The sequence below is a fragment of the Anolis sagrei genome, chromosome Y, assembly GCF_037176765.1.
Source record: "Anolis sagrei isolate rAnoSag1 chromosome Y, rAnoSag1.mat, whole genome shotgun sequence".
Classification (NCBI taxonomy): domain Eukaryota; kingdom Metazoa; phylum Chordata; class Lepidosauria; order Squamata; family Dactyloidae; genus Anolis; species Anolis sagrei.
The window spans coordinates 74,765,164-74,786,945 of record NC_090035.1 but is presented as its reverse complement, the minus strand read 5'-3'; the positions used below and the strand labels follow the sequence as shown (position 1 = coordinate 74,786,945).

Here is a 21,782-nt window from a genome sequence, read left to right as displayed (position 1 = left end):
TATAAGCATTATCTCCGGACGTTTCACCTGCATCTATGGCAGGCATCCTCAGAGGTTGTGAGACCTCACAACCTCTGAGGATGCCTGCCATAGATACAGGCAAAACGCCAGGAGAGAATGCTTCCAAAACATGGCCATATAGCCCAAAAAACCTACAACAACCCAGTTGTTCCAACCATGGAAGCCTTCAACAATACAGTTCTACTTTGGTTTCATCTGACTATATGACATTCTCCCAATACTCTTCTGGATCATCCAAATGCTCTCTAGACCTCACTACCTCTGAGGATGCTTGCCATAGATGCAGGCAAAATGTCAGGAGAGAATGCCTCTAGGCCATGGCAATATAGCCCGAAAAAAACCTACAACCCAGTGGTTCCAACCATGGAAGCCTTCAACAATACAGTTCTACTTTGGTTTCATCTGACTATATGACATCCTCCCAATACTCTTCTGGATCATCCAAATGCTCTCTAGACCTCACTACCTCTGAGGATGCTTGCCATAGATGCAGGCAAAACGTCAGGAGAGAATGCCTCTAGGCCATGGCCATATAGCCCGAAAAAACCTACAACAACCCAGCTCTCTAGCAAACTTCAGTCGGCCCCAGACATGTACTGGCTTAAGCAGGGGGACACATCTGGCACTGCAGGGCCACCATTTTGTTTCTGGTGTCCTTCGAGAGCTCTTTGGCCTTCACCATAGTGGAACTTTGAGTGTGACTGCTTGAGGTTGTGGACAGGTGTCTTTTATACTGAGAACAAGTTCAAATAGGTGCCATTACTACAGGTAATGAGTGGAGGACAGAGGAGCCTGCTGTGACACCCAGAAATCTTGTTTATTTGTAGGTGACCAAATGCTTATTTTCTGACATAATTTGCAAATAAATTCGTTAACTATCAGACAATGTGATTTACTGGATGTATTTTCTCATGTTGTTTCTCATAGTTGAGGTCTATCTATGATGTCAATTACAGGCCTCTCACATCTTTTAGTGGGAGAACTTGTACAATTGGTATCTGATTAAATACCCCGCCCCCTACTGTATCTGTTTTCTCTGACTTTCTGTATCACTTGTATCTGTTTACTGTATCTCTTTCTTTTATATAAAATGTATAAACTTCTTTACAAAATGTAACAAGCGTAGCCCAGAGACAGTCACCTCTCCATAACCCTTGCTGAAGTAGTTCCATGAGAACAAGAAGGTTGGACAAATCCCTCTGGCTGTTTCCCGAGCCAGGTATTCATCAAGGTCCATTGTTTATGTAGAGATTATTTCCTGTGTCAGCCCGGAATTAGCTAAATGGTTCACTTGAGGCTGAGAGAGTGCTGACTGCAGAATCAGAAGTTCAGAGTACAGTAGAGTCTTGCTTATCCAACAAAAACGGCCTGGCAAAATGTTGGATAAGCAAAAATGTTGGATAATAAGGAGGGGTTAAGGAAAAGCTGGAAGCAGCAACATTGGCAGTGGAACCCCCAGATCCAAACTGGCCCTTCCTTTGACCAATTGGGGGGAGAGATAGCAGGAGTTTTAAATAGCTGTTAAACTGTATAAAACACCATGCTTCCTCTGTATGCTTATGCTTGTACTCTTTGAAGCTTCCACTTGTATTTGCAGCCCTTTTGGCCAAATTGAATAAACCTCCGTGGCTTGTCTTCAACCTGGTGAGTGTTTCCCTGTCCTGGCCCATTTGATTTAGCTTACACTCGCCAGGCCCAGACCCTTTTATCCACGGTCATAGTTTATCCACTTCAAAAGGAAGAGAAGAGGGAGAAGGTGTGTGGGGGAAAGAGAAAGAAATGAAAGAAGGAAGGGTCAGAAGAGAGAAGAAGGGAAGAGGAAGGAGTCAGGGAAAGTTTATGAGGGAAAGCAAAAGAAGAAGGAAAGAAGGTGAGAGATTAGGAAGGAAGTAAAAGGAGAAGGAAGGAAGAGAAAGGGAATGGGAAAAGGTATTGGGGAGGGAAAGAAAGGGAGGGGGGAAAGGGAAGATAAATGAATGGAAGAAAGAAAGAAAAGAGGGGGAAGGTGTATGTGGGAAAGCAAGGAAGAAGGAAAGCAAAGAAAAGAGAGGAAGGTGTATGATGGAAATGGAGAAAAGAAAGAGCCTGTCATTTGTTGCCAGAATATTGCTATGGAGACACTATCAGGTAGGCTTTGTCAGAGCTGGAGAAGGGAGAAAGCAGGCGGGCAGCACCCCCATTCAACACGCAGGAATAAAAGGAAAAGTAAGACCAAGACAGAAAAAGTACCACCTTTTTACCCCATGAAAACAAGAAACACACAGAATGCCAGGCTCTTTCTACGAGTGTTTTTGTTTTGTTTTTAATTTACAACATACATTTTTAAATAATAGAGCATTCTTCTCCAGTCTCATCTCTACCATTCTTTTGTAGAATCTTTTTAAAATACACATAAATTACAATATTGAATATACAAATCTGATAAAATACTTAAAACAGGAAAAAAAATCAGATTGGCAACCACACCAAAGGAAAAAAAATGTTTGCAGTATTCATCTCCTTAGCCCCTGCTGTTTTGGTTTTTGTTAACGACTCCTTTTCTTTTAAATATATAAAACAGAATGAAAACAGTCTTGGGCAACAATATACAACACCCCTTATTAAAACCTTTTCTGATCCCTGTTTCTGTAATCCGTATTCCCGCATGGGCATGCGAAGGCGAAATCCAGAACACCCAAGCTCTAAATGTGGACCAAAGGGATCTGGATTCATGTATGACATTGCCAAAAAACATGAGAAAGAGCTAGGAAAACAGAGAGTCCTACTTTTTCTCCAAGTCTCTTTACCTGTTACCTGGGATGGTAGATTTGGAAGAGAATTTGAGCTGCAGGAGACAGCTAGATCTAACCCATAGGATAATATCTATGGGATTGAACATATTCTCCCATGTATGTTCTCCTTGGATTGATTTATGTACTATGAAAGAACATGGGAAGCCCCATGTTCATTAGGACACATCTGCAATGCTACTGTTGAAAAGTTGCCAGTGATTGCTAAATTGTAAATTCCTCAGGGAACAGGCTTATCAATCTCCCAGTTTCTTTGCAAAGCCTTGTTTGAAGGATTCTGGGAGATATAGCCCCCCTTTCCACAAATTAGAGGGGTCTGGACTAGATACCCCTTCTGGTCTCTTCCAACTCTATGATTCTTAATTTACAAGCTCTGGTTCAGCCCTTGAGCCCAGGACATTAGGAATTTCTGATCCCAAGGAAATTCGCCCCCGAACAAGACCCGTGCTTTGAGTAAGGCTTGCTTCTAGTGCTTAGAAATACTCCTATAAGTGCACAATTAAGGTATTCACATGTAAATCAAACAGTGACGCTGATTCGTCATAATAAACAGCTGTAGAAATTGAACCACAGTATCCGACGGGGAATGGAAAAAATGACAAGGCAAAAATTGTTTTGAGGCTTCTGTAGATTGTGTGCTTTAAAGGGGAGTGGTTTTTCACAAAGGCATGCCCTCTTACTGCACTTTTGGCATCTGCAGGCATCCTTTTCATTTCCAATTGTCTCGACCCTGCTCCCTGTCTCTCATTGACTATTCACACATGAGTCTGAGAAGCAGTGAGAGAGAAATTAAGCCACATGCCATTGATACATACTCCTTAAAATGATCGGTGTCCCTAGTCCTCTCCCAGTGGTCCGACAAAGTGTATTTTGAAGATGCACTATTTCACACCTTGGAAGATTGGTGAGAGTTTGATTTGTTTTCCAGTTACAGTGGTTTGTCAAATGATAAAAATCCCTTTCACCCCAATTATTCAATTGTACTAATGCTTTAAATTCCTACTTATTGGCTCTGTCTCCATTCCTCGACCAATACAGTGGGACCAGCAGTAACCTACGTTAGAATGACAGGGATGAAATATTGGAACAGTTGTGCCAACCCTCCTTTTCAGAAATAGAAAATTTCTGTTAGGACTGAACTGGCAGAGAGGTTTGGAAATTTAGTCAAAATGATACCCCCCCTGGCATTTTTGTTTTGTATAGCACCCATCTCTTCCTTTAGTGCTGTGAATTACGTTTTCTCTGCCTCGTCAGAATGTAAATCTTAACAAAGGTGCTCACACACACAAATCTACACACACATACGAAAAAGAAAGAATACAATGAGGGCATTAAAACGTACCCTGTAAACCGAACCCTGTCTGCATAAACAATCATATTAAAAGTGCATTGCTATATCTTGCACCAAACTATGTTTGTCCTAAGTTGTTATTCTGCTTTTAAGAAAATCCACAACACTCCATAGCTCTCTCAGTTTGTTATTATGAATAATATGGCATGCCAATGCAGGGGCGCCCTGGGACTGGAGTTCCAATCTCACACACTGGTAAAATGACCCTCCAACACTGCAAATGACTTATGCCATAATGTAGTCAAGAATTACCCCATACCTGCCCCTGCATTGTTCCATTCTTTTCCAATTTCCCTAAAGCTCCAAAGATGCTACAGCAATGTTTCTCAACCTTCCCAATGCCGCGACCCCTTGATATAGTTCCTCATGTCGTGGCGACTCCCAACCATCAAATTATTTTTGTTGCTACATCATAACTGTAATTTTAGTAGTTATGAATCCTAATGTAAATATCCAATATGCAGGATGTATTTTCATTCACATTTGGCACAAATACCCAATATGCCCAAATTTGAATACTGGTGGGGCTGGGAGAGATTGATTTTGTCATTTGGGAGTTGTAGTTGCTGGGATTTATAGTTCACCTACAATCAAAGAGCTTTCTGAACTCCACCAATGATGGACTTGAACCAACCTTGGCACATCGAACTCCCATGCCTAACAGAAAACACTAGAAGAGTTTTGTCATTTGGGAGTTGTGGTTGCTGGGATCTATAGTTAACCTGCAATCAAAGAGCATCCTGAACTCCAACAATGGAATTGAACCAAACTTGACACACAGAACTCCCACAACCATCAGAAAATACTGGATGGGTTTGATGGGCATTGACCTTGAGTTTGGGAGTTGTAGTTCACCTGCACCCAAAAAGCACCGTGGAGTCAAAATGATGGATCTGGACCAAATTTGGCATGAATACTCAATATGCCAAAATGTGAACACTGGCGGAGTTTGGGGAAAATAGAACTTGATATTTGGGAGTTGTCATTGCTGGGACTTACAGTTCACCTACGATCAAAGAGCCCCTTGAATCCCACCAAAGATAGAATTGGGCCAAACTTCCCACACAGAACCCCCGTAACCAGGAGAAAATACTGTGTTTTCTGATGGTCTTTGGTGACCCCTCTGACACCTCCTCGCGACACCCCCCAGGTTGAGAAACACTGTGCTACAGAATCAATGTTAAATTCCAAGCAATTTTTAAACCAGTTTGAGTTCTTTTGATTCTTGTATGCATGAGAATGAAAGAAAATACTATGAATATCCTTTCTCTCTTTAAAAGGGTTTGACATTTTAGACTTTTACCCAGACAGAATATGCTCCCTCAGTCTAAATGATCCTACTTTGGGTTTCCACCATGAAAATGTAAACGTGGAGAAGCTTTCAGTAATAACAGCCACATCCTTTGTGATACATTTCCAGCAGAAAACAACTTTTAGTTCAGAGACTTTCCAAAGACACTTAACCTCAATTCCCATCTTCATTCCCAAGGAAGGGGAACATCTATCACAGAGGTGGGCAAATTGGGGTCTAGGTGGGCCCATGATTTTTAAAAAATCTCCCTAAAAAGTTAAATATTTTGCCCCCAATTATTATTGAGGATTGAGTGTTGAGTGCAAATCACCTTGCTACAAAACATACTACAGTACAGACATAGCTCAGTCAGCAAAGTCTCTGAAAAAGATTGTGTCTTTTACAAAGTCGTTTTATGTGCCAAGGTTCCCTTTTTCTCCTTGTCCTCTATCTATCTCAACATTTTGTAGCAGCATTGGCATTAGAAAGATTGTGAAGAAACTGGAGAAACACAGGCTTTCGGTACTGGGTGGCATCAGTATGTCTGTAGTAAACAATACAATAAAGGTTGAGGTGGGGTTCTTCTTGTAGCTGTGCATGCCTGCTTACAACAGGCAAGGTGAACAGCAGCTGCCCCATAATCCAGGTAACAAACAACTGTACAACAGATCTATATGACTTATAGCAAACCTATCAAGGTTTTTCTGAAGCTGAGAGTATTTTGATTTGATCAAGTGGGTTTCCATGGCCAACAATGGAATCTAGCCCTGGTCTCTAGAGTCATAGTTCAGTGATCAAAGCAGTAACCGCATTCAGTTCCAGACTATCTAAAAGGCCAAACCTCCCTATATGAACCTGCCAGAGTTTTAAGATCCATAGGGGAGGTTTCCTCTCAATCCTGGTTGGTGAGGACACAAGAGAGCCTTTTCAGTGGCTACTACCACCCACTTCAATTTCCTTTTGGTTTTCCTTTTGATTTTATTGAGAGTGAGGTTTCTTATTGGAAAGATGTTTCATTATATTTATGTTACGTTGTTTTAATGGGATTTAAAACTGGATTCATATTTTTTACTGGGAAAATTTAATTGATTGATTTAGTAAGTCACTGTATCTGATTGATTTAATTGATTCTTTTAGTAAGCCACTTCAGGAGAATGGTGTCATACACATTAATTAAAGAAATAGATAAAATAAAAGGCAACACCTGCTGCAATTCTCTCTTCTACAAAATCATTAAAGGAATAGATGCCCTCTTAAGTTTTCACTCAAGAAATTCCAGAACTTTGCCTGGTGCGGCATCGGAAAGTTTCTGAGGTCTTGCTGAGCGAACTTGGGAGCAGTTCCAAGGAAGGCCTTGTGCCAACAAGAGGTAATACCTGGGGTCTATGCAAGTGGTGATCCATCAATCCAAAATCACCTGCTCCAGAATGGAGCTTAGTATCTTTGTTGTGAGGATTTTTAAAACACTATGACCTTCAAGGCATGGGATGGAAGGCAGAAAAAAAAAAGATGGTGCCCCTACCTCATTAGGCACACATCCCTTTCATTTCTCTCTTGAATTTTAACTTATTTTCTTATAAACAAGACAGAAAGCAGACAGTACTTGTAACCTGTTATCTCCCATATGGCAACATCCCATTGCCAAGCCTGCTAAAATTGTTCAATTGTGTTTCTTGATCATTATTTCTTAAACCATTTTGTTGTAAAAATGATTCCCCCCCCCCACCCCGACTATTTTTAAAATTGGAAAATGAAAACAGAACAAAACAGGAATCCCACCAGTCTGCCTCAAAACACAGTGCTCTTTTCCCCAACACTGGCATAAGAGGGTTGGAGGGGAAGCGGAAAGAGGATCTGAGAGTGGGGTCGGGGAAGAGTGGGGTCGGACCAGACGCCCCCAGCAAACCTCCGGCTTTGTGGAAAGCTGCCGGCGTATGCCTGCTGCTGCCCTGGCAGCTAAAAGTGAGCACCCCGTATCGGACCCCCTCCGGCTTCACCGCACGGCCTTGTGCTTGCCCCCACAGCAGCCACAGTGCTCGCCACACCAGTGGCAGGCATGGAGGGGCAGGTAGCAGCACATACAAGGAACCACGAGGGAGAGGGTGACCAAGGCCATCCAGCGGATGCAGAAGTGGGGGTGGCCAGTGTCGCAGGAGCAAGGGTCCGAGTACTCCCCTTCCGAGTCCGACATGCAGTGGTACAGCATGCTCTCAGCGCACCACATGCAGGTGAACTGGTAGACGCAGCGGCCAATGGGGTCAGGAGCATCCTGGCATTGCCCGCGCCCGTTCTCCTCGTTGTTAAAGACGTCCCGGCAGTAGACGCATCGAGAGGGCACGGTGTCCTCATCCAAGCTTGCCGGCCCAAGCGGGGGTGGCTGCTGCTGCTCCTTCAGGGGCTTGTGTTTGGGGGGTGAAGGGGCGCCATGGATCCGGCAAGAGGGAGAGGCTTTGGGGTCCTTGAGCCGCCCCTCAGCCCCAGGCGGGAAGCTATACTCCTTCTCCCGCAATGATTTGTCACTTCCTCCACCCTTCTTGAAGTGGACACATATGTCAATCTTATCAGGGTCCGGCTGGTGCTTCTGGACTACGGCCCGGCGGTAGTCCTCATAGCCTTTGGTCACCCAGAAGTCTCTGCAGGGGGAGATGCTCTCCAATTCCTCCTCGTCTGGGAGGGTCAACTGTTGCAAAGGCTGAGGCTGGACCTGGTGTGTAGGAAAGAAGAGAGCAAAAAATGGCACCGTGGTATTCGTGCAGCAGAAGCTGAACTTGAATTCCAAGAGCCCTCAGGGAATGATTACAGGAAGATTTAAGATGGTTTAATCATGATCTAAGGATCACCATCATGTAGTGGTTTCAGTGCTGGACTACAGGTTTGAAAAGGTATATCCACATTACACAATAACAATGAATATTAATCAAATTCACCAATACATCAATCTGCAAACATTAAATCTTAGCACACCACATGCAGGTGAACTGGTAGATGCAGCGTCCAATGGGGTCGGGGGCATCTAGTGCAAAATAATACTTCAAAAGCTAAGATAATTAATCACTATTATCCCATAGTTTTTAATAGTGTGTTGTCTTAATGTCTAAATGTTGTCTTAGCGGCGCTCCATGCAGTCATGCCGGCCACATGACCTTGGAGGTGTCTACGGACAACGCTGGCTCTTCGGCTTAGAAATGGAGATGAGCACCACACCCCAGAGTCAGACATGACTGGACTTAATGTCAGGGGACTACCTTTACCTTTACCTTGTCTTAATGTTAATGCTTACGTTATTGTTTTATTGTCTATGTTTGATTTTAATTGCTTGTATTGTTGTATTATGGGCTCGGCCTCATGTAAGCCACACCGAGTCCCATGGGGAGATGGTAGCAGGGTATAAATAAAGTTGTTGTTATTATTATTATTATTATTATTATTATCTGCCTTGCTTTCACCGCCAGGTAGCATAACAACCTGAGTGAGAAATCTAAATCCACATTTTTTTCTAGCTCCTTTCAGGCAAAATACTTTGATGCCAATCCACATTTTTGTATGGATAATCAGGGGAAAAAATATTGATGCCAGCCAAAAAGCAGCTTGGATACAGAGATGACGAAGAATATGGATAGTAAAGGAGCTGGTTGCTAGGCAGCCATTCAGTGCTTCCTTCCCAAGATCAAAAATGTCTTACTACAGCACAAAGAAGCTTGACACAGATCCAGGAAGAAAGAAGAAAGCTTTTTGCTTGGCTTATAAAAATATGGTGTGCCAAAGAGGTGGGTAGTAGGGATACTGACATCACAGCAACGTAGTTACCATTTTTATTCCCTATGGTCTGTTCACAAGAGGTTTCTACTGACCAATACAAAATGGTCAAGCCCTGGGCCTTTGTGCAAGGGAGGCTGATCAATGGGTGCCTTTCAGTTGCTGGGTTGCAATTCCCATCAACCTTAACCCATACCATCAATAGTGAAGGGCTATGGACTCCCTTCACAGCTTATTCACACACAAAGAGTTTTCTTCTCCATGTTGACAATGGTTTAGAAATGGATTATGGATAAGCTGATGGAGCATCCAACCACAGTTTTTTTCGGCTAACAATGGCCACCAGAGTGGTAATTCTTAGTAGATTTTAATTGTATTGTTTTAATGTTTTTAACTATTTATAATCATTGACTGTTTGTTTTTATTATGTACTAGCTGTACCTGCCACGCATTGCTGTGGCCAACCTTCCCTCTCTCTTTCTCTCCTCCCTTCCCTCTTTTTCTTTCCCTATCTCTCATCTTTCTTCCATCTCTACCTGTTTCTTTCCTCCCTTTCTTTGCCCTTTGGTTATTTCCTTCCTTCCTTCCCTATCTTTCGTTCCTTCTCTCCTTCCTTCCCTCACTTTTTCCTTTCACTTTTTTATTTCCTTCTCTTCTTCCTTGCTTCTCTATCTTTCTTTCTTTCCTTCTTTCCCTCCCTCCTTCTCTCCTTCCTTCCTTCCCTCTTTCCCTCCTTCTCTCGTTACTTCTTGACTGTTCCATTTAATATTGTATTTATATCTTACATAGAAAGAAGGAAAGGAAGAAGGAAGGAAGGAGGGACAGGAAGGAAAAAGGGAGGGAGGGAAAGAAGGGAAGGAAGGAAAAGAAAGAAGGAGGGACAGGAAGGGAGGGAGGGAGGAGAAGGAGGGAGGAGAAGGAAGGAGGAAGAAAGGAGGGGGATGAAGAAAGGAGGGAGGGAAGGAAATGAAGAGGAAGGAAATGAAGAAAGGGAAAGAAGGAGGAAAGGAGGAAGGAAAAGAGGAAAGGAAAAAGGAAGGAGGGACAGGAAGGAAGGGAAGGAGGGAAAGAAGGAAAGGAAGGAGAAGGAAAGAAGAAAAGGAAAGAAAGGAAAGGGTGGAAAGAAGGGAAGGGAGGGAGAGAAGGAAAGTCCTTCATTCAAGCACCGTGGACCTTCCTCGCCTCCCCCTCCTCCCCCTCCCCCTCAGAGCCACATAGTCACAATTTCCATTATCCCAAGTCTGCATAGCGGATAATCAAAAGTGATAGGAGCTATTGTTCAATAATAATAATAATAATAATAATACCTGGTGCCCCAAACTGGGCATAAACTAGAATACCCCTCTGTCTCTACCGATTCTCCATCCATGGATTCAATGGTTCTTTGAAGGCTACCCTAAGGCTCATGTGGCCCTCAATAAAAATGATTTTGACACCCCTTCCCCATAGAAAATGGAGCAAATGTATCTTACACTGTTCTAGACAGAAGGGCAGGAACCAATCTATATTCAAATGACAAGAAAAAAGATGCCACTTGAATGGCCCCTTCACACGTACCGGTCCAGCCGACCCTGCTCCCTTTGGTGTGCTGAAGGTGAACTCTTCTGAGACGGATGAGCGGATGTAGCAGCTGGATGAGGACTCACTGGTTACAATAGTGATGGGTTTGGGGAGCATTTCCTTCTGGCTGTTGGAGGAGGATTCACTATCTGTGTGCACCTAGAGAGAAGAGAGACAGCAAGAGATGGCATTGAGAAAGTACGGTTTACAAAGGCAACGAAAGTTATGTAGATTCCGATGACACTTTCGCTTAGGCACTAGATATAGTATCGAACCTAGAGTAACTACCCCTAGACTAGGATTGGAAATGTTACCTTTTCACTCTTTGGGGGAAATACTGGGAGCTGTAGTCCAAAATACAACTTTTCTAAGCTCTGCTCTAGAGTGTCCCCATTGAAATTTCATTAGGTATTTGACAAAAGCTTCAAGCCTATGTTGACAAACATGACTTACAGAAACTTACTTTTTTAATACAGAGAAAAGCGAATTCCATTAGTACTGAATTCCATGGCCAATGCCATTTTTTTTTCTGCTGCAGATCCTGAATTCAGAAAATAGACTTACTGCCAGAGCTTCTTCTTTCCCTTCGGCTTCATCCTGACAGGAGGAGGAAGTGGAGGAAGGTGAAAGGGAACCTGAGAATAATAAATATAGGAATAATAAGCCAAGACATAGAATTAAACTACCAGGAAAATCACATGTAAAACAGCAGGCCTGGTATAAATAATAATAATTCTCACAATTATTACATAGAATTATATAATTATTACTATTAGTATAAAATAATCCTTTTTACACAGATTCATAATCACAGTAATTTTTACAATAAGGGCGGAGAACCTCTTTCACTCCAAAGACCTCATTCAGTTTTGGAGAAATTCCCAAGGGCTGCATTCTGATGGTTTGCAGAACCAAAGGCAAAAGGAGCAAGGCCAAAACTACCGGTATATTTTTGCAGTAAGAGCGACATGCATTTTTTGAATAAGGAAACAGCCTAAGTTTCATCACTTCTTTCCAACCACCTCCTAACATGGTAGGTCACTATTATCAATACTGCCATGTTTCAACATGTTGTTAACTTCAAATCTGTGAATATCAGGGAGCCAACTGGCAGAAATTACCAAAAATTCTACTGTGATATTATGTCATGATGGTGAAATAAATACAGGCAACCAATGCTGGGTTCCTTTAAGCCAGGGTCCTCAAACTTTTTATACAGAGGGCCAGATCACAGTCCCTCAAACTGTTGGAGGGCCAAATTATAATTTGTAAAAAAAATAGGAATGAATTCCTATGCACACTGCACATATCTTATTTGTAGTGCAAAATACACTTAAAAACAGTACAATAATTAAAATGAATAACAATTTTAACAAATATAAACTTATTAGTATTTCAATGGGAAGTGTGGGCCTGCTTTTGGCTGATGAGATAGGATGTTGTTGTTGTGTGCTTTCAAGTCGTTTCAGACTTAGGTTGACCCTGAGTAAGGGCCGGGTAAATGACCTTGGAGGGCTGCATCCAGACCCCGGGCCTTAGTTTGAGGACCCCTGCTTTAAGCCATTGTTGGTGATGTAGAGGCTGAAAGAGACACACCTTTACAAACTACTGTGCAGCTCCTAAAGTCCCCTGAAATCCCCCAAATTTGGGTGCAATCTGGGGGCATTTCTTAAAATTAAAAACCAGATCTAAAACTGGTGCCTTTCTGCATCTTCCCAAACTTGCCCAGAATCTCATTCTCTACAAAAGCATTCCCACATTTCACCAAAATGACTACCAGAAGTGACATCACAACTTTGGCTGTAATGCAGCTAACTATCAAGATAGTTATAGGATGAAATGGACAGGTGGAACCTATGGGAGGTCAGGAGGTGTAAACAGGCTTTTGCCACCCTCCACACAGTTGCCCACCCCTTCAAACCTTGTGAGTCTGTGATTGAGCCAACATTTGAATTAGGGATTTTCACTTTTTGAGTGGCTTGTTGGTTGAGAAGAATGGAAATCCTTTCCAAATATCCACCGTTACTTAGGGGTAAGGTTCCCCCAATCAATCCACGAGGTACTAATGTTACAGGCTCCCTCTCTCTCTCAGCACCTTGCAATTCATCCTATGACCCCTTCCCCCTTCCTCCCCTCTCCCATTTTCCTTCTGCCTCCTCTTCACCTTCGGCAATTTCTTCCAGGGCAGCCTGCACGCCCCTCTCGAAGGCCACAGCATCTGCGGGGCTTTGGAACGTAAGGCCAAACTTGTTGTCCCCCACTTTCCAATGGTGGAAAATGGGGTTCACCTTGTTGTAAACAAGGTCCCTCTTCAGCGTGCACTCCAAGATTGTCTGCAGGGAGAGAGAGAAAAGTGTGTCATGGGGAGAGTTGCTAAAGGCTATACAAACATCTATGCAGCCGCTCACTGATCTCCAACTGGCCCAAATGTTGGGAGCGGCTGACTTTACACTCACTTACACACTCTCACACACACTTACACCAATGTAATGTCACCTCTACTCCACCACTACGAAATATAAGTCCAGATAGTGACATCTCAAGACCAGAGCTAAACAAATAACATTTTGAAAGTAATTATTTTCTGTTACAGAACGAATTATTTGTTAACTCTGCTTATCAAAAATAACCGTCGCTTTTCCTATAAAACATATCTGAAAGCCACCTATGGCACTGCAAAATGAGTGAAAGTCAGGTACAAGTTGAGCATCCCTTATACAGAATTCCAAAATAGTCCCAAATCTGAAATTGTACACACAAGCAGCAGAACTAGTGACCCCTTTGCTTTCAGATGGTTTAACGTATCACTTCATATGGTTTAATGTATTCAGTGCACAAACTGATGTAAAATATTGTGCATAAAATTGCCTTAAGGCTATGTTTATAAGATGCATATTAAACATACATGAATTTTGCGTTTGGAATTGGAACCCATCTCCAAGATATCTCCCTGTGTACATGTATGAAAATGTAAGTATTAAAAAATCAAGAAACAGAAATAATTTTGGTCCCAAGCAGTTCAGATAAGGGATAATCAACCTATACAATCATCATCAAACTTAGTTATGCCTAGCTCAGTGGTGACTTGTAGGTTCACAGAGTGCTCTGGGATTTAGACTGAAACTGACGGTGTTGAATTTTAACCAGGTTCAACCTAAAACCACTGACTTTCATTTTAATCCCTGGAGTGAATTCACCACCTCAGTGACAGGAAAGCCACTAGCTGCCCCTACTTTAGCTCTTGCAAGAATGAATGAGTGAATTTCAGCCAGACTGGTTACAGTGGGAACGGGGCATTCCACTGGGCTTAAATTACAAGACATCTGAAATTTGTGGATGTTCCAACCCCATTATATACAATGGGATAGTAAAATGGCATGTCATATATATAATATAGCAAAATCAAGGTTTGCTTTTGAGGGGTGGGGGGTATTTCCAAACTGTAGATCACAGCTTTCTAAACTGTGTCATGACATGTTAGTGTGTTGGCTGCAGTGTGTAGTTGTGTGACATGAACTTAAGGAGAACCCCTTAGTCTATGTGAAATAGAAAGTAAATCATAGATTTTTAAAAAAAATATAAATGAAAGGTTTTCATGAGATGTGATGTGCCCCATAGATTTTGTTAATACTAATGTATGTATGTGTCCATATCTCTTATAAGGGGTTGGTTGATCTTCTGCTTTTCTAGTAAAACTGAATTACTGTGTCGCAAAAGGATGCATGTTTCAAATGGAATGAAATATTTGCAAAGGTTTGCTGTAGATGGTTGGATACATGGTCACAGAATCTTTGGATGTGTGTGGCTAACTGTCAGTTATATTCTTAAACATTGCTTCACATCCATGCAAGTCAGAGGTCCTCTTTGACCCTGCCTTCTCTTACTTCTGCTATGAAAGATGTTTTTGGAAGCAGAGTAGTTTTGATAACATTCAAGTATTGTTCCTCCAGGTCTTACCGTCTGGTCCCGTAAGCGTTCCCCACTGATCAGGTACTGCCGGTGCCGGCCTTCCTCGGGGTGTCGGACTTTGCAGAGCATCACGTGGCTCAGGCCGCCACCCCCCATGGGCACCCAACCCCCACTCGAGTCGTCTCGGGTCATCACCACAGCCCGCACCCGAACCATGTAACTGGAGGGAAACACAGAGCAGAGGAACCGTCAGATAAGAAACAAACCCACTATCAATGGAGGAAAACATCTCTCCCCTCAAACATACCACTCATCAATCACTAGTACATCCTCTCCGTCATTTCCCAGATTTAAACCGGATTTATTTTTGAGCTGGCAAAATCAGAATGCGGTCAAGATTATAAAAAATATTTTAAAAGAGCAACACACAAGCTAGGAGAGGCTGCAGCAGTTTAATTTTGCTTGAGCCTATGGGAAAAGGCAACCCCACTCCCTCCTCTCCTCTACTGGTTTTAATGAGTGCAATCTACTTTTGAATATGAACATCAGAGTGTGGTCAAGACAGGCAAAAATATACAAAATGGAAGACACACAAGGTAGGAAAGACTGCAGCACTTTGCTTTTGCTTGAGCCTGCTGGAAAGGACACTTTTTCATCCAACCCTCTCCTGAACTCATTCGGAGCAATTAAAGTAAGCTGAGGACCAAGGAGCAAAATGGAAGAAGAGATGAGAGAAACCAGAACATTTTAAAAGGTGAAAAATTGGGATGATAGAGGATTGATTCCACCAAATCAAGACAGTTGGTGAATACAATAATTAAGGGATTGTTGTTGTTCATTCGTTCAGTCTCCGACTCTTCGTGACCTCATGGACCAGCCCACGCCAGAGCTCCCTGTCGGCTGTCACCATCCCCAGCTCCTTCAAGGTCAGTCCAGTCACTTCAAGGATGCCATCCATCCATCTTGCCCTTGGTCAGCCCCTCTTCCTTTTACCTTCCACTTTCCCCAGCATCATTGTCTTCTCTAGGCTTTGCTGTCTCCTCGTGATGTGGCCAAAGTACTTCAACTTTGTCTCTAGTCTCCTTCCCTCCAGTGAGCAGTCGGGCTTTATTTCCTGGAGGATGGACTGGTTGGATCTTCTCGCAGTCCAAGGCACTCTCAGAACTTTCCTCCAACACCACAGCTCAAAAGCATCGATCTTCCTTCGCTCAGCCTTCCCTTTAAGGGATTATGGGAGATGTATCCCTGAAAGAGTTCTCAAAAGTATTACCCCTTTTTGTACACATATGTGGGTTATTTTAAGAGCGGTGTCCACAGAAATAAAATGTGTATGTGCAACCATAAATCAATTAGAAAATGCAATCGCAGCACACAAAAAATCTCCAGGTGTGAATTCATTTTTAGCCCTGCAATTTGGGTGAGCCAGAGCTCAATCCTTCTTGGTCAGTTAAGACAAAAACTTTTGATAATATCATAAATTTTAGGAAATTTAAGTAGCAACTGGAGAAGATATGGAAATAAGCAGCACCTTTGACCGTCAATACCAGGCCTCCAGCTAGTCAATGAGCAGAAAATAACTGTACCCATTACCACCAATGAATACGAATGAACACTAGGTTCTGTAAACTATATTTCTGAGAAAGGAACTGACAAAAAAACTAACAACAACCCTCTGAGTATTCTTTGCATAAGAAAACCCTATAAGAGTCATGGGGTTGCTATAAGTCAATAGGTATCTTGAAAACATACATTGAATATTGTTATGACATTTTCTTAAGCTATTCACATAGGGAGTATGAAAAATATGGTTAGCAATATTATCTCATGAGCAGTAATGTGGACATTTGTTTTGTTCCAGTTGAGAAATAATCTGACAGAGACATTTCGCACCATCCTCAAAAATAAAAGATATAAATGCCAATAAATGAATCTGAGACAATCTACATCTAAAGCCATTGCTCCATCAGTCAAATGGGTACCTAGAGCCAAAATGCAGCGGACTTTACGCAACTACTTCCACTTTCCCTTGTCTATTATCCCCAACCACAGTAAAGCCTTGCCTCCGAAGGGTTATGCAAACTCCAGGTCTAGCTGATTTTGATAGCAAGCAGGTAATTTTCAGAATCTCGCTTGAAACGTTAATCATTAAACTGCTGGGACAGAGGAGGGGGTTATGTGAAGAAAAGGGAGGCAGAAGATGCTAGTTTTGATATCCTAGAAAGAGCAAACAGACTACAAATGCGGTCTTCAAGGCCCGGCTAAAGACATCCGTCAATACAACAGTAAGCCATGACTACGCCATGCACATCCTTCAACGTTTCACAGGTGGAATCTTGGACACATGTGGCCTCGCATGTGTCGGAGATTGTGGTCAAAGAAGTACCGGTAAATGTTTCAAATAAGGATGAACACACATGTGAGAAGAAGCTGCAGCTTTTGCTGCATCTTACTGTGAAAAGCAAGATTCTGCCCCCTCCTCTTCTCTCTTCTGAGTTAACCAAAACTGTTTCTGACTATTGAACACTATTTGCAACAATAAAAGGAAACTGAGGATGGAGGGAGGAAAGGAGAAAAACTGAGACATTTTAAAAGCAGTTGAAGAAGTGGAACAGGGGATGAAGCTGGACTGTTACATTGAGACAATCAGAGGGTATGCAAGTAGCACATGAGTAGCAACATAAAGAAATACAGAGGAAGTGGTTCAACTAGGTTTGGACTAAAGGGCAAAGTCCAAAGCCTTGCCACGAACCATTTCATAGAATGGCAGAGGATGGAGCATCGGCATCCGGATTATCAGAAGCAAACCAGAGGCCGATCTAGACAGCTTTACAAAAATCTAGACAGCTTAAAAAAATCTTTCCATGTTTTGTTTTTAAATCTAATAGTATAAAAACTGGGAGAGCACACAAAGATTCACAGATCCTCACGGCAACTTTTCCATTCTGAAAATGCACTCGTCTCTTGCAACAAAATGGTGCTTGTTTTCCACTCCAGATCATCCGGGCAACAATAGCAAACTCCATTTTGTTCCTCGTAGACATAGAAGTGTTCTGACACAAATACTGTAATGAGTTTCAAAGCTGACGCTATATGTCCCAGGATTATTTCTTCCTTTCCTTAACTGAGCATAGACAAACAGACTTGTTCATTTGCCTGGACATAGCATGAACGTAGATCCCGATATAAAGCATAGAGAGAAGGTAAGTCTTAGCTGCATATGTTTTACAACTGAAGTGATACACACGACTGTCTAAAACCGCATCAAGCTTTATGAAAGTACAGGGGATCCTAGGCATCTGCTGGGATTTGGTTCCAGGACACTTCTGGATACCAAAATCTGTGCATGCTCAACACCCGTTACATACAGTGGCACAGTAAAATGGCCTCCCTTACATAAAATGGCGAACAACTCAATTGAGTGCCGGAGAGAGCCTGAGGATCTGTGAAATGGTGGAAGGCTACAGCAAGCTATGCCTACACATCAGCGTCATGCTCAGCACACAGCAAAATCCAGGTTTGCTTTTTGGATCTTTAAAAAAGAAATCGGGCCATGTTTTGTTGACGCTGTGGATACAAAACCCATGCGTGCAGAGGGCCGAAAGTATGTGGACCACAGTCGAATTCTCCTAGTTCAGATCATGGAAATGTGATATTTTTTGGATTGCCACTCCCCTAGCATTCCCCAGGAAACGCAAAAGGCAACATTTTCCAATTCTGGCATAGCTGCACCAATGTAACAACACTGATAAGAGTCTATCAAATAAAGGATTGAAGCCCAGTTTCGTCCAAATCTTGCATTCACTCCACCATTAGACAGAAAAAAACTGGGGCACATGTGACCAAGTTACATCAGGGTAAAAAGGTAAAGGTTGTCCCCTGACATTAAGTCCAGTCATGTCTGACTCTGGGGTGTGGTGCTCATCTCCATTTCTAAGCCGAAGAGCCGGCGTTATCAGTAGACACCTCCAAGGTCATGTGACCAGCATGACTGCATGAAGCGCTGTTACCTTCCCACCTATTGATCTACTCACATTTGCATGTTTTTGAACTGCTAGGTTGGCAGAAGCTAGGGCTGACAGCGGAAGCTCACGCCGCTCCCCGGAATCGAACCAGCAACTAATCAGTCAACAAGCTCAGCAGCCAGGGGCGGCTCAACCCATTACGCAAAGTAAGCCTTTGCAGTATAGTTGATTTTGCCCAGGGACACTCTTGAGACGCTCTTGGGGGAAAACAGACCTTGACATATGCGAGTTGTAGTTACTGGGATGTATAGTTCGCCTACAACCAAAGAGCATTCTGAACTCCACCAAGGATGGAATTGAACCAAATATGGCACACAGAGCTCCCACGACGAACAGAAAATATATATCAGTGATTGGTTGGGGCGGGGGGCAAAATACTGTTTGGTTATTGTTGAAATTTACCTAGGGCCGCCTCTGTCAGCAGCTCAGCGCTTTAACACACTGCGCCACCAGTCAAGGGTTATTAAGGAGGAAAAGTCCACAAGAAGCTTGCTGTTGCCTGAATTTACTGGGAACAGCAAAATTTAACTCGTTCTTCTCCTTCCCTTTTACTCAGAGACCTTCTACACAGCTATATAACCAAGAATGTCAAGGCAGATAATCCACAATATCTTATCTGAACTGGGTTATCTGAGTCCACACTGCCATGTAATCCAGTTCAATGTGGATTTTATAGAGGTGTGTGGAAGGGGCCTGAGTGTTCAGACCATTTTTACACTTTAAATTCGGCCTGCAGCAACTGAAGTGAGCGGAAGACAAAGGGGGAGGAAGGGAGGGAGAGACCAGGACATTTTCAAATTGGCAAAGAAAGTGGGAAGGCAGAGGATTAAGCAGTAGTTTTCTGGCCTAACTGAGAGAGACAGAGGGGTAAAGATATCAAAGTCCTAGATTTTAAAGTAGCATGTAAGAAGATCCCTGTAGCCTAGCCTATGTATGAACGTATAGCAGGGATGGGCAGAGTGTGGGTTGCATGCAGCCCATAGATCTCAATTCTGTGGTCCCACATACTTCTAACACAGGCGTGGACAAACTTCATCCCTCCAGGTGTTTTGGACTTCAACTCTCACAATTCCTAACAGCCTACCGGCTGTTAGGAATTGTGGGAGTTGAAGTTCAAAACACCTGGATGGCCGAAGTTTGCCCATGCCTCCTCTAACAGATTTTCCCAAGCCCTCTTCATTATAAAACAAAAACCAGTGCAGCTTTTAGGCAATTTTCCTCTTAAAAAAAAAAACACATTGAAAATGCATAAAACCATGCAAGGCATCTCACCAACACAGACTTCTCATACTCCCTAACACCTCTATTTTCCTATGCTATCCCTTCTCAAAATGATTACCGCAAGTGACTCAGAATCTGCCATTTTGAAGACTACCGAGGAAAATGGAAGTATTTTATATCTTGCATACCCTCCAAACTTTCACAGATGAAAATGTCAGAATGGGATCCAGATGCAGCAGTTATTAAATGAAGAGAGAACCATGCTTCTCCAAATTAGCAACTTTTTCACACCATACAATTACTGCACTTTAACAGCCTATGACTCCATCCTGTGGAATCCTGGGATTTATAGTTTGGTAAGGAACCTAGATTTCTCTGCAGGAGAATTCAAATGATGCTGTCTTTTAAATGCAGGCACGCATTTAAAGTGACACCAAAGTGACACCAAAGTGACACCAAAATATTACTGAACTGTGTAAAAGAGACCTGCATTCGGTAAACAACAGACGACTTACGTGAAACCACTGGATCTATGTTATACAACAGAAAACTCAACAATATAAGGGAAGAAAAACAACACAAAAATTTGCGGCAATGTATGACACCATCACCAAAGATATTACTTCAAATCAATACAATTTTGCAGACAAAAGCCTAAAATTGCAAAGAAAAAAAACTACGCAGAGGGCAAAATGAGGGCATTAACGCCCTCTAATAAGAATTGTGGCTTCCCTCGATGATTTTTTCCTTCTTCCCCCAAATGTCTGGCATTGCAGAGATGTTAAATTAATTCACACCGAGAATTCTTCTATTTGCTATGTGTGCATCCCCTTGGTAACTCAGCCTTTCCCTTTTATTTGAATGCTTAAACTATATTTTTAAATGCTTAATTGCTGTTTGGAAATAATAATAATAACAAAGAGAGAGTTCTAGGTATGAATCAATGTCCCACTCGATGCAATACGAGGCATTTGGGGATCGAATAGAAAGTTCATTTGGGAGAGCAGTAATCTTACTGTGGGGGCAATGTTCTCATCCCCTCCCAAAGTTGCACCTCTGCAACCGGGGCACCTCACATCTATATCAAAAGCTCAGAAGTATTAGAAAGCTGCTTTTTAAAAAAGACAAAAAGATTTGATTAGCTTCTTGACACACTATACACAGCGAGCCACTCACACTAAAAACGGCAACACAAATTTGGACTGGGGCAAAGAATCTGATGCGAGCCTTTGGCTTAATGCCCTGTTAGTGAGCTTCCCAGGAACATTTTGACTAGGCAATGTTTGGAAAAGTTACTTCTTGACATTCTTTCTTTTTTGTTGCGTGTCAGATCCCATGGAATAAAGAAAGCAAAAACCTTCTCGATATAACAGATTAAGCAGGCCCTGGAAATAGCCCTGTACCAGGATTCTGGAAAAGATTATCAACTGGACAATAGTGACTATGCTAGCTGGGAGAGTATGGGAGCTGTAGTCCAAAGGAAACTTTTCTCAGCTCCAGTTGGGAAGAAATATCACTGTGTTAAAAACAAGCCTTATCCAATATAGAAATTTCTCAGATCTTTCTATTTCACAGAAATCATGCCGTTAAAAAGACCTCAAGAACTATCTAGTCCAACTCTCAAGAATACACTGCTAAAACTTTCCTGAAAGATGGCCATCTGATCTCTGTTTAAAGATTTTTAAACTGGAAGAGCTCACTATTTTTGAGATAGTATATTCAACAGTTGAACTCTTCTGCTTAAGACGTTCTTCCTAATCAGGCCCTTATCGGGGGGTGGGGGGGGTGGTGAGGGGTTTCAGCCCCCCCCCCCAAATTCTCAGGGTGATCCGCGAGAAGGCCTTACTGGTATATTATTTAAA

The 21,782-nt window shown here is 42.4% G+C and overlaps 1 protein-coding gene across 6 annotated transcripts in view; it reads right to left on the bottom strand.

The window, feature by feature from the left end:
• Positions 1-2,295: 2,295 nt before the first annotated feature.
• Positions 2,296-21,782, bottom strand: part of LOC137095413 (sprouty-related, EVH1 domain-containing protein 1-like) — a 33,001-nt gene continuing 13,514 nt past the window's right edge. For all 6 annotated transcript variants that reach the window (XM_067462057.1, XM_067462056.1, XM_067462053.1 and 3 more), the window contains exons 2-6: positions 14,726-14,897; positions 12,933-13,101; positions 11,333-11,403; positions 10,766-10,927; positions 2,296-8,156 (exon numbers count right to left, since the gene is read on the bottom strand). In XM_067462057.1, the coding sequence (XP_067318158.1) occupies positions 7,446-8,156; positions 10,766-10,927; positions 11,333-11,403; positions 12,933-13,101; positions 14,726-14,893 (1,281 nt within the window). In that variant the 5' untranslated portion in view covers positions 14,894-14,897 and the 3' untranslated portion in view covers positions 2,296-7,445. The remainder of the gene's footprint in view (positions 8,157-10,765; positions 10,928-11,332; positions 11,404-12,932; positions 13,102-14,725; positions 14,898-21,782) is intronic.